Source organism: Halichoerus grypus, chromosome 11 (genome assembly GCF_964656455.1).
Source record: "Halichoerus grypus chromosome 11, mHalGry1.hap1.1, whole genome shotgun sequence".
Lineage (NCBI taxonomy): Eukaryota > Metazoa > Chordata > Mammalia > Carnivora > Phocidae > Halichoerus > Halichoerus grypus.
The window spans coordinates 65277374-65291391 of NC_135722.1; the positions used below are offsets into that span (position 1 = coordinate 65277374).

A 14018-nucleotide genomic window follows, 5' to 3' on the forward strand; every position below is an offset into this window, starting at 1 on the left:
TCCCTCTGTTTTTTTGACAGAGGAATATTCATAAAGATATTCTCCTGTATTTTTTCTAGATACTTTACTGTTTATATAATCTTCAAATTTAGTCATCTTGATTCATCTTAAACTAATTTTTGTGTATAGTATGAGGCAGAGATCAAGGTTAATGTTTTGTTCTACACAGATACCCAGTTCCTCCAGTACCATTTATTTTTAAAAAAGATACAATTTTAAAAGTAGGGAAAAAAGAACTCTTTGAAATACTTGTTTTCAGTGTTGACCTTTAATTTTTATCTTTCAACAGGATGTTTTGATATACATAGTATTTTTCAACACGATGATTTGATATATGTATATACACCAAGTGAAATAATTACTACGGTCAAACTGATTAACATATCATCTCCTCACATTGATGAGAGCATCTGAAATCTACTTTTTTAGCATGTTTCCAGTATTCAGTATCATGTTATTAATAATGGTCATTATGCTGTACATTAGATCTGTAGATTTATTTGTCCTACGTAATTGCAACTTTTGTATCCTTTGACCATCATCCCATTTCCCCCTACCTCCATAGCCACTGGTAACAACCATTCTACTCTGCTTTTCTGAGTTTGTCATTTTTAGAATCCACGTGTAAGTGAGATCAGGCAGTATTTGTCCTTCTGTGCCTGGCTTATTTCACTTAATGTAATGTCCTCCAGGTTCATCCATGTCACAAATGACAGAATTTCCCTCTTTTTTAAGGCTTAGTCATGTTCCATTATATAAATATACCACATTTTCTTTAACCATTTATCTATTGATGGACACTTAGCTTGATTTGATATCTTGGCTCTTGTGAGTGGTGCTATAAAGAACACGGGAGTGCAGATATCTCTTCAGGATACTGATTTCATTTACTTTTGGATATGTACCCAGAGGTGGGATTGTTGAATCATATGGTAGTTCTATTTTTTAATTTTTTGAGGACCTCCACAGGGTTTTCCATACAAATTTACATTCCCACCAACAGTGTACAAGGATTCCCTTCTCTCCACTCCTTTAGCAACACTTAACCATCTTTTGTCTTTTTGATAAGAGCCATTATGACAGGTGCACAGTGCTATCTCATTGTGATGTAATTTTCATTTCCCTGATGATTAGTGGTATTGAAGATCTTTTTCTATACTTGTTGGCCAAATATTTTGTGTATCTTCTTTTCAGAAATGTCTATCAGGTCCTTTTTTTTTTTTTTTTAAGTTTTTATTTAAATTCCAGTTAGTTAACATACGGTGTAATGTTAGTTTCAGGTGTACAATATATTGATTTGACACTTCCATACAACACCTGGTGCTCATCACAACATGTACACTCCTTAATCCCCATCACCTATTTAACCCTCTCCCACCTATCTCCCCTCTGGTAACCATCAGTTTGTTCTCTATAGTTAAGAGTCTGTTTCTTGGTTTGTCTCTTTTTCTCTCTTTATTCCTTTGCTCGTTTCTTTTGTTTATCCCTTTGTTCATTTCTTAAATTCCACGTATGCGTGGAACTTTAAACCACTTTGAATTTATTTTTGTGTGTGGTATAAGAAAGTGGCTCAGTTTCATTCTTTTACATATGGCTGTCCAGTGTTCCCAACACCATTTGTTGAAGAGACTGGTTATGTGTTTCTAGGAGTTTTTCCATTTCTTCTAGGTGCAGTTTGCAGGTGTATAATTGCTCAGAATAGTCTCTTTTGGTCCTTTGTATTTTTGTGCTATCAGTTGTAATGTTCTCTCTTTCATTTATAATTTTATTTATTTGAGTTTTCTCTCTCTTTTTTTTAAAGATTTTATTTATTTATTTGAGAGAGAGAGAGAGAGAGAGAGCACAAGAGGGGGTAGCGGGAGAGGGAGAAGCAGACTCCCCGCTGAGCAGGGAGCCTGATGCGGGACTCGATCCCGGGACTCCAGGATCATGACCTGAGCCGAAGGCAGTCGCCCAACCAACTGAGCCACCCAGGCGCCCTCTCTTTTTTTCTAAGTGTAGCTAAAGGCTTATCAATTTTATCTTTTCCAAAAAAACCTTTTAGTTTCATTGATTTTTGTATATTGCTTTTCTAGTCTGTATTTCATTTATTTCTGCTATGATCCTGATTATTTTCTTCCTTCTGCTACCTTTTTGTTTAGTTTTTTCTTTTTGGTTTCTTGGGGGTGTAAAGTTAGGTTTTTTATTTGAGATCTTTCTTTTTTCTCTATATAGGCACTTATGGCTATAACCTTCCCTCTTAGAATTGCTTTTGCTACATCCCAAAAGTTTGGATATGTTGTGTTTCCCTTATCATTTGTCATAAGGTATTTTTTTATTTCCCTTTTCATTTTCTTCAACGCATTGGTTTTTCATGAGTGTGTTATTTAATTTATACATATTTATGAATTTTCTATTTTTTTCTAATTTTGTCCCATACCATTGTGGTCAGAAAAGATACTTGATATGATTTCAATCTTCTCAAAATTTTTATGGACTTGTTTTGTGGCCTAACATATGATCTATCCTTTAGAATGTTCCACGTGGCTGGAAAAGAATGTTTATTCTGTTCTTGTTGGATGGAATGGTCTATATATGTCTGTTAGGTACATTTGGTCTATATTGTTCAAATCTGCTGTTTCCTTATTGTTTCTCTGTCTGGATGACCTATCTATTGTTGAGAGTGGGATAATAAAGTCCCCTGCTATTACTGTGTTGCTTTCTATTTTTCCCTTCAGTTCTGTTAATATTTACTTTATATATTTAGGTATTCTAATGTTGGATGCATATATATTTACAATTGTTATGTCTTCTTGATGAATTGACCTCTTTATCATTGACCATCTCTGTGTCTTGTTACAGTTTTTGATTTAATTAAATTCTATCCTGTCTTGTATAGGTATAGTCACCCCTTTACTCTTTTGGTTACCATTTGCATGGAGTATCTTTTTTCCATTCCTTTACTTTCAACTTAGGTATATCCTTAAAGCTAAATGAGTCTTTTGTAGGCAGCATTTTGTTGGGTCTTGTTTGTTTTTTAATTTAATTTTATTATTATTATTTTTTAATCCATTTAGCCACTCTTTGTTTTTGATAGGATTATTTAGTGAGTTTACATTTAAAATGATTATTAATAGGAAGTACTTACTGTTGCTATTTTGTTCATTGTTTTCTGACTATTTTGTAGTTCCTTTGTTCCTCTCTTGCTGCTTTTCTTTGAGTTGATTTTTTTTGTGGTGGCATGCTTTGATTTCTTTATTTTTCCTGTATCAACTATAGGCTTTTGCTTTGTGGTTACCATGTGGCTAATATAAAACATATTTATAAACAGTCTATCTTAAGCTGATAGCTTCAATCACATACAAAAACTCTACCCTTTACTTCCCATCCCCATTTTATGTTTTTGTAATCACAATCTTTTTGTATTATGTATCTGTTAATATATTATTATAGCTATAGTTATTTTAAATACTTTATCTTTTGACCTTTATTTTAGAGTTAGTACTGTCAGTACTTTTGAATTGGTACTGTCACAGCACCATGACAATATTAAAATACCTGACTATATATTTGTATGAATTTGACTGTGCATTATCTTCACCAGTGAGTTTTATATTTTCACAGGTTTTTATGATACTAATTAATATCTTTTCATTTCAGCTTGAGGAACTGTCTTCTGTATTTCCTGTAATGCAGTTCTAGTGGTGATGTTCTCTCTTAGCTTTTGTTTTTTTGTGAAAGTTTTTATCTCAGGTTCTGAAGGACAGCTTTGGCAAGTAAAGTATTCCTGGTTGGCAGTTTTTTTCTTTCAGCAGTTTGAATATATCATCCCATTCTCTTCTGGCCTACAAGAATACTGCTAAGAAATTCACTTATTCTTTTGGGGTTCCTTTGTATACAATGATTGGCTTTTCTCTTACTGCTTTCAGAATTCTCTCTTTGGTACACTTATCATGATGAGCACTGAGTAATATATAGAATCATTGAGTCACTTTATTGTACATGTGAAATTAATATAACACTGTATGGTAACTATACTGGGATTAAAATAAATTTCTCTTTGACCTTTGAGAATTTGATTGATATATCTAGGTGTAAATCTCTTTATAGTTAATACAGTTGGGGTTCTTTGGGCTACATGGTTCTGAATGTCTGTTTCCTTCTCTAAATTAGGGAAGTTTTCAGTCATTGTTTCCTTAAGTAAGGTTTCTGGTTTTTTTCTCTTTCTCTACTCGTTCTGGGATTCCCAAATGCTTATTTATTTGACTTGTTTTCCATAATTGTCATAGACTTTTTTCACTCTTTTTCAATATTTTTTCTTTTTGTTTCTCCACCTGGGTAATTTCAAATGACCTGTCTTTGACCTCAGTGATTCTTTCTTCAGCTCCACCTAGTCTGTTGTTAAAGCTAACTATGGAATTTTTTTTAGTTTTGTCATTGTTTTCTTCAGCTCCAGAATTTTTTTCTGTTTCCCCTTCCTCCCTCCCTCCCTTCCTTCCTTCCTTCCTCCCTCCCTCCCTCCCTCCCTCCCTTCCTCCTCTTTTCCTCCCTCTTTCTTTCTTTCTTTCTTTCTTTCTTTCTTTCTTTCTTTCTTTCTTTCTTTCTGTAGTTTTCATCTTTGTTGAACTCATTTTGGTCATGTATTATTTTCCTGATTTCATTTAGTTGTCTGTGTTCTATTGTAGTTTACTGAGGTTTTTTAAGATGACAGTTTTGAATTCTTTGGCAGTTCATAGATCTCTGTTTTTTTAGGGTTGGATACTGGTGTTTTATTTTGTTTCTTTGTTTTCCTGATTATTTGTATTCCTTGTGGCTTCCTTTTGGTGTGTGTGCATTTGAAGAAGTAGGCATCATTTCCAGTCTCCAAACTCTGGCTCCTGCAGTGAAAGCCCTTCACCGTGCAGACTGTCCAGAGATTTTGGGTAGGTTTTTTGGTCAAGTCTGTGCATGGGTTTGCTATTGGAGCCTTCAGGCAGGTTGGTCTGGTGTTTAGGGGTGAATCTAGAGCCTAGGTTCACTGGTGTGGGCCTTGTGCTTGGGCCTATGTGGGTAGGCCTTGTGGCTTGGACGTTGGTGTTGGGCCTGAAGCTTGGGTCCCTGGAACAACTTTAGAGCCTGGTTTCTTGGGAGTTAGCCTAGTGCTGGGATGGGTCTTGAGTCTGAGTCTATAGTTTGCGTGGGTTGGCCTTGTGCCTGACTTCACTAGGGCAGGCCTGGTTCCAAGATTTGTGGTGAAGTTGGATGCTCACTTCACTCTTCTTTTATTGGGTGGGTGTCTCTCTCCACACTGGGTTGCCTGGACTCGGAGGTCGGGTAGTACACAGAATATGAGATTGTCTTTCCTACCGTTTTCAGTGTGTCTTTTCTTATTTCTATGTTCCATCCAGTGTTGTAATCTTTCATCTGGAATCCTTAGCTTTTGTGAAGGTATTTTCATGCATGGGTAGTTATTCAAATTGATGTTTCTGCAAGAGGTTAAGTGCTAGAAACTGCTATTCTGCTATTTGGCTGATGTCACTCCTGTGTCATTTAATTCAATCTCTTTAATAAATGAGGAAACTGAAGTCTAAAGAATTACATCTAAACAAGGATCTTTCATGGCAATTAGTTGTAGAGCTAAAATTAAAAATTGTATCTCATGATTATCTCATGATTACTTTGTACTCCATCATGGGGTATTTATTTCTGTCTCTTGTTCAGATTCTTTTTTCTATAATAATCCTCATTTTCTCATACTTGTTCATCTCCCACCAATTTTACACATACATCATATGCTTATTGTAGATGTCTGGAAAATACTCCTAAGCAAAAAGAAGATTAAAATAATCTTTTGCCACAACCAGAGATGACCAGTGCACAACATTCTCATATTTGTTCCATATGTTCATTAAAAAATACTGTTTTGTAGTCTGCATTTTCACTTTGTATATTTTGATTTATTTTTTCCTGGTCATTAAGTAGTCTTCTAAAACTAGATTATATAACTAAAATAAATAAAGGCTTATATTTTAATCATAGTGCTATTATGTACCTGTATTTAGCTAAATATAAGTGTATTTGGAAAATTCATAAGAGATTAATTAGTGTGGAATTTCTTGGTCAAAACTTATGAACATTACAACATATTTTTGCTATAAAAATATGTTTATGAAGGTGCCTGTGGATGTCTGATAATGATTTTATATACATGTACATGTGCTCTTACTACATGGTATGTACAATTACTGTCACATTATTTGGTGAGATCAGTGTTTCCTAACCTTTTTTTAACACTGTAGCATACCTAGGAATAATAATTGTGTGCCACACTAGGGAAAACTGAGATGTTTATTACTGTGCTCTGTTACCTACTAGGTCTGACTACCCAAACTGTTGAGAGGATCATTATTTTGGCCACTTGTAAACCCTGGTTGGAAGCTCTGGATTAGAGCACAGTGATGATAAGGTCCTAGGTTATTTCTCACGTTTTGTGTAAGATTTTCCCTGTTTCTCAGAATAGACTGTACAGTTTGGTATACCAGTAATGCAAATATATACAATTTATCCACTTGATTGTTAATGGATAGTGTTTGGCAGTATTTGTAATTACAGATAGTGCTATGAATATGACTTTTGGTGGAAATAAGCACTTATTTCTTCTGAGTATGTATACCTAGGAGAGGAATTGCTGGATCATAGAGTGAGTATACATTTAATTTCATTAGATAGTAAAGAAACTCTTCAGTTTTATATTCCCACCAGCTATGTATGAAAGTTCCAGTTTTTTCATTCGCATCAGTACTTTGCATTATCAGTTCTTTTTATTTTAGTCATTCTTATGTGTGTGTAGTGCTAATTCTTTGTTCAATGAAGACTAATGATGATGAGCATATTTCGTTTACCTATTGACCATGTGGATAACTGCTTTTTTTTTTTTAATTGAACTTTTTATTTTGAGATGATTGCAGATTCTCATACAGTTAAAAGAAATAATGGAGAGAGATTTCCTGTATTTTTTATTTGGTTTCTCCCAGTGGTATCATCTTGCAAAATGATAGTAAAATATCACAACCAAAATATTATCATTGATGTAGTCAAGATACAGAACGTCTCCATCACCAAAAGGATCCCTGAGGTTGCCCTTTTATAGCAATACCCACTTCCCTCCCACATACCTGGCCAACATTACTTTATTCTTCATTTCCATAATTTTGTCATTTCAAGAATGTTACATAAATGAAATCATGCATTATACAGTGTTTTGGGATTGGCTTTTTTACTCATATTTTTTAGGAGATTTATCAAGATTTTTTCATGTATCACTCATGTATTCTTTTTCATAGCTAAGTACTATTCTCTTGTATGGACACTCCACCATTTTTTTAACCAGTCACTTCTTGAAAGACATATGGATTGTTTCTGGTTTTTGACTACTATATAAAAAAACTGCTCTAAACATTTGTGCCCAGATTTTGTGTGAACATACATTTTCATTTCTCTAGGATAAACACCCTGGACTGTAGTTGCTGGGTCATATGATAGTTGCTTGTTTATTTTTTCAGGAAACTGCCAAACTGCTTTCCAGAATGACTACACCACTTTGCATTCTCCCTAGTAATACATGAGTGATCCAGTTTCTCTGCCTTCTTGCCAGAATTTGGTGTTTCCAGTATTTTTAAATTTTAGCCATTCTGATGTTTGTGTAGTGATAGCTCATTGTAGTTTTAATTTGCATTTCCTTAATGGCTAGTGTGCTTGTCTGCCATTTGTGCATCTTCAATGAAATGTCTGTTCATATCTTTGCCACTTTTTAGTTGCATTACTTTTTTACTGTTGAGTTTTGAGATTTCCTTATATATTCTAGGTACTAGTCCTCTGCTGGATATGTAGTTTACAAGTATTCTCTCCCATTCTGTAGCTAGTCTTTTTATATTCTTACACATCTTTCAAAGAGAAAAAGGTTTTTGTTTTTTTTTTTAAGATTTTATTTATTTATTTGACAGAGAGAGACACAGCGAGAGAGGGAACACAAGCAGGGGGAGTGGGAGAGGGAGAAGCAGGCTCCCCACTGAGCCAGGAGCCAGATGTGGGGCTCGATCCCAGGACCCTGGGATCATGACCTGAGCCAAAGGCAGATGCTTAACAACTGAGCCACCCAGGCGCCCCAAAGAGAAAAAGTTTTAATTATGAAGTGTAATGTACAGATTTTCCTTTTATACATTATGCTTTTGGTCTCATGTCTAAGAACTCTTTGCCTAGCCTTAAATCCCTAAGATTTTCTCTGATTTTTTTTTCCTTAAACTTTTGTAGTGTTATGTTTTACATTTATGTCTATAATGCATTTTGAATTAAATTTTGTGTGAATTTTGAGACTTAGGTTAAGGTTGTTTTTCATTTTTATTTTTTATTGTCTGTCCTGTGGATATCCAGTTGCTCTAGCACCATTTGTTGAAAAGTCCTTAGTTGGAAGTATTTGTGTGGGTCTATTTCTAGGTTCTCTATTCTATTTCATTAACCTATTTGTGTATTTCTCTGCCAATAACACAAAGCCCAATTGCTCTATGAATATAATAAGTCTTAAAATTGGGTAGACTTACTCACTTTATTCTTTTTCAAAGTTGTTTTAGTTCTTATAATCTCTTTGTTTTTCTGTATAAATTTCAGGATAATCTTGCCTATATCTATCTGCAGAAATCTTTCAGAGATTGTGATAGAAATTGTGTCACTTTGGGGAGAATTGACATGCTGAGTCTTCTAGTCCAAAACATTTATTTACTCTGTCTTTGCTCTCTTTCATCAGCATTGTGTAGTTTTCAGCATACAAATCCTATACAGGTAGATTTTTCTCTAAGTGTTTTATTTTTTTGATGATTTATAAATGCTACTGTATTTTTAATTTTGGTATCCATATGGTGATTGTTCTTGTATAAATGATTTTTTTAAAAAAAGAATTTATTTGTGAGAGAGAGAGGGAACAAGCAGTGGGGAGGGGCAGAGGGAGAGAGAGAGAGAAGCAGACGCCCCACTGAGCAGGAAGCCCAATGTGGGGCTTAATCTCAGGACCTGGAGGACCTAAGCTGAAGGCAGACGCCTAACCGACTGAGCCATCCATGCACCCCTACAAATGATTTTTGTATGTTTATCTGTGTCCTGTGTCCTTGTTGAACTGCCTTATTAATTCTAGGAGGTTGGGTTTTGTTGGTTTGTTTTTATTTTGTATATTGTTTGAGATTTTCTATTTTTCTATGTTAGACAATCAAGTTATTTGAAAATAGGGATAATTTTGTTTCTTCCTTTCTAGGAACAGCGGGACTTGTTTTTTGGGGGGGTGGTTCTTTTTTGGTATCTACTTGAATATATAACAGAGTAGCAGATTCTGCCCACTATTAAGTCTAAAATGAAAGAGACATTACATTCCAAAACCTGAAGATACTAGGAGACCATTAGAACTGATGGTATGGTTGGGATGCCTGGCTGGCTTAGTTGGTGGAGTTTGTGACTCGATCATGGGATTGTAGGTTTGAGCCCCACATTGGGTGTGGAGATTAACTTAAAAATAAAAAGTCTTTAAAAAAAAAAAAAAAAAAGAACTGATGAGATGGTTGAGGATCAGGGAGTGATTGAAAATGACACCAGCATTTTGTTCCTGAGTAATTGGGTGGATGTAATAAGGTGGGAAACTCATAAGTAAAAGCATTTTGGAGAAATATAATGAGTTCCACTTTGGACATGCTGATTTTTTAAATAACTGTGGTACATATTTCTTGATACGTCCAGTAGATATTAGAAGGATGGATTAAGAATTTAGGGATGAGGTTGGAGTTATAATTACTACTTTGAGATGGTAGATGAAGCCATGGGAGAGAGCATATTTGGAATGAGTAGCAATCTGAGGAAGAAATGCTAACAAAGGAAAAGGATTTAGGGATACAATGGGAAAATGAAAAGAATGCATTGTCACGGAAACTACAGAAACCTCTCCGGTCAAAATTCCACCTATTTGTCAAGATTTGTCTTAGAAAATTCAGTGATATCATTCAGACATCATCACCTGCCCAGTCCCATCTCCTTTTAGTAATTCCCTAATATATATTTCTATAGCAGTTTCTTTTTTCTCTAGTCTCGCATTACACCGTATTAGAATTTCTTGTTTATGTGTCTGTTTCCTTGTCAACTTTTATGTTCCTTGATGGCAGAGATTAGATATTCATTGTTTTTCCTGTGTATGGCATAATACTTAATAACAGTTTGTTTAATTGAATGAAGTAGGAGATGGTCAGTTTCAGAGGTTTGAGAAGGGTGGAGTAAGAAAAGAACTGAGAAGAGGCCATTGGATTTGTTGATCGTGGACCTTAGGAAAATTGATATGTGGGAGTGAATAGAGAGTTTTCTAGTCTTCTTTCAAGTCAGTCCTGCCCTTTCTTACACCTCCTACCTTATTCGCTAATTATGTGGTTTTAACTTTTGTTCCTTTGATACATTGTTTTATCATGATGGAAAAATATTTTTTCCCTGTGGCCTGTGAAAATTCTGTTTTTCCAAAAATAGCTCATATCCCTTTTGCAATGAAACTGCTGCCTACACGTATATTAAATTAACTCTGATAAACTTCCAAGGTACTTTGTATTGTATTATTAACACTTAATCATTCTTGAATATCTTTATCCATATCTTATCATACCATGTTATAATTCATATTCTGTTTATATCCTATAACATTAATAGTGTACTCGATAAATACTTAAAGACTTAGGTCTTGATTTTTAAATATCATTGTTAACTTATTTCAGAGCTTTTTTTGTTTGTTTTAGTCCTAAAACCTTTCTTTTAAATTCGGAGTTCACATACAAAAAAACACTAAAAACAAATACATTTTCAATCTAAATTTAAAAGATAAGTCATGAAGACTCATCGGGTGATATCTTTATGAAATCTTTTTGTGACAAACTTCTGTACAGGATTCTGTGTACATTCTCTGCATAGGAACTTGTTCCTGTTTCCGTGTTCTGGTAACATTGTGGTACCAACCCATAATAGACTAGATTCTCAATCTTTGTTTTTCAGGCCTTTTTTTTTTTTTTAATGGGCTCCAGTGGGCCAGAAATCATTAATTTTATTTTTTACATTTTGTATTCATAGCATGGTTTTGTCACACAGTAGTCATGTTTGAATAGCTGAATGAATTTCTTTGGTGTCTGTCACCGAGTTTTTCTAATATCCAGGCTGATAATATCTGTAAAATATTTTTGTTTTGGCATTCAATTTCTATTTGAATTGTGCTTTTTTTTTTCCATTTAAAAATGTATTCCATTATTCAGTTTAAACCTGTTTTCAAGTTATTACAAATATTTACCATTTGGAAGTTATTCTTTATGACCCATGTTGTAATTTCTTGGTGTATAATTTACCCATTATATCTTCAGTAAATTTTTTTTTTTTAAAGATTTTATTTTATGTATTTGAGAGAGAGAGTGAGAGAGAGAGAGAGCACAAGGGGGGGGGGAGCGGGAGAGGGAGAAGCAGACTCCCTGCTGAGCAGGGAGCCCGATGCGGGACTCGATCTGGGGACTCCAGGATCATGACCTGAGCCGAAGGCAGTCGCTTAACCAACTGAGCCACCCAGGCGCCCCTATCTTCAGTAAATTTAAGTGTCTTCTTTTCTGTCCCAGAAATTGTATTTTTATAGAGGAACCAGTAAAATACCAGTTTTAACTTAATTTTTAAAATATATGCTATTATTCAGTACCTTTCACCTAAGAGCTAATTTAAGTGGGAAAAATTGGTTGAATTAAACAAAAAAGCCTTTCTCTTTCCAGATTGCAGCAATTCTCCGGAAACGAAAATTAGACTATTATTTACACAAACTACTCCCTGAGATCCTACAATCTGCTTCATTTCTGACTGCTAATGGGGCCTTGTATATGGCTTTCTTTTGCATTTTAAGGTTGGTACTCATAATCACCACTGGAGATTAATACAGATTCCTTTGTTGAAACTGAAACAAATGGATGTTTTTATAAATGTTGTGCAGGTCACTGCTTGTATATTTTTTTCTCCATCAAAGACATTTATTTATCTCAAAGAAAGCTTGTGAAATGAGGAGTTGTGGGCCTCTTGGCCTAAAGATGTCATATAAACTTTAAATTATTGCAGTGATTATATAGCAAAAGTGTTTTGGTGGATCGTGCATTTTTTGAGGCTTACTATATTTACCAAGTTGTTGATTATGCTTTCTTAGCTTTTCAATTTCATGGATCAGGAATTCAAAGCACCCATCCATGGTATAGGTGAGGTCCACATGCAGCGAATAGACTTCAAAAGGACTATAAAATGCTCGTGTTTATATGTAAAACAGTAAATTAACTTCTGGCATATCCTATTGATGAAACTTTTGGTCCTGATTAAGTCTTTTGATTACCTGTGTCTCATGCTTCCTATGATTATGGAATTCAGTTTTTAGTTCTATGATACACCTAACATGTTTATTATGTGTTTACTTATCTTTTTCCCTAGTGATTGTTGAAAATCCAAACTAGTGTTTTTGTTAAAATGGTCAAATTAAAATACTAAATTTATATTTTTCTCATATTAGTGTTGCTCAGAGTAGTTCTGTAGGTATACATTAACTACAGTTAAAAAGATAATTTTCATATGTCTTTTACAGTTTTTTTCCCTCAATACATTAATATTTATAAACTTTTAAATTATGCAGAAAATAATTGATAAGGTTTATACTATTGAGAAAATCATGCCTTTAAACTTGACTTGAAAATGTGTGTAAGAAACTCTATCATATGTTCTCTGGAAAGTTTCTAATACTTGCTCACACACTAAAAATAAAGTTATAAGATAATTAGGTCTTAAAATATTGCAATAATCATAAATTGCTATTGTAGCATATTTCTTTATGTTCTGTGAACCTGTTTGGTTAACTTGTGGAAATGGAAAACACTTATTGGGTTTATAGTTTCAATACTTATAAAAACATCTGTGTTACTCCTATAACTGACTCCTTGAGTTATTTTTCTTTAATTTTTACATTCAGTAACTTCTTAAGGCCTTTATAGATTTTATGTTGGAGGGAAAATCACTTCTGGTTTTCTCAGGCCGAGGGTTTCTGATGTTCATTTTAGAAATACCCATGTTATATATGCTCTGTTGGTTTTCTAATTCTTCTAAAGCTAAGCTTCAGTTAGAAAAAAAAAAATACCATTTCATCAGTGATTCTTAATCCTTATGTGTATGTACATACATTTTTCTTATAATGTGTTATTTAGCAATCGGCCAACTTTGTTCACATCACTTTTTGCAAATTCTGTGTGCTGCTTCTCCCTTTCTTAGGAACATAATAGTCTTTGAAAGGAAAAAAATAATCTTTCTAATGTTTCCAAATATCTGTTTTTGGTCTTTTTTTTGTTTAAGATATTTATTTATTTGAGAGAGAGAGAGAGTGAGAGAGCATAAGCAGGGGGAGCTGCAGAGGGAGAGGGAGAAGGAGAAGCAGACTCCCCATGGAGCAGGGAGCCTGATGGGGGACTTGATCCCAGAACTCTGGGATCATGACCTGAGCTGAAGGCAGATGCTTACCCGACTGAGCCACCCAGTCACCACTTTTTGGTCTCTTTAAAAACCCAATCAGCTAATGGCCATTTATAGTGTGTGAGACACTTTGTAGGTTCTTATTTTCAAGGGACATATTCTAGTAAGTGAAAAATAATATATACACACAAAACTAAAAAATATAAAATACATAAGTACTGTAAGGAAAAGTTATCAAGGGTTGTAGAAGCAAAGAAGGGGAGACATTTGTTGAATATTTATCATGTGTTAAAAAATAGTAGTAGTAATAATAGTAATAGTAGTAATAGTAATCATAACAGCTAACATTTTCCTCACACTTTCTATGTGCTGTGCATGGTGCTAGGAAATATCTCATGTAGTTCTCATAACTGTATGAGATAGGTACTATTATTGTTCCCATTTGATAGATAAGGCAACTGAGAACATAGAGGATTTGCATAGTGAGTAACATTGGATCCAGGGAATGTGTGAATGAATAT

The 14018-nt window shown here is 34.2% G+C and overlaps 1 protein-coding gene across 2 annotated transcripts in view; it reads left to right on the plus strand.

The window, feature by feature from the left end:
- Positions 1 to 14018, plus strand: part of TMEM135 (transmembrane protein 135) — a 264541-nt gene that overhangs the window by 16211 nt on the left and 234312 nt on the right. Inside the window, exon 2 of one of the 2 annotated variants that reach the window (XM_078058656.1) lies at positions 11775 to 11902. The exons of the other annotated variant lie outside the window; for it this stretch is intronic. Within the exon in view, the coding sequence (XP_077914782.1) occupies positions 11775 to 11902 (128 nt within the window). The remainder of the gene's footprint in view (positions 1 to 11774; positions 11903 to 14018) is intronic. 2 annotated transcript variants of the gene reach the window in all.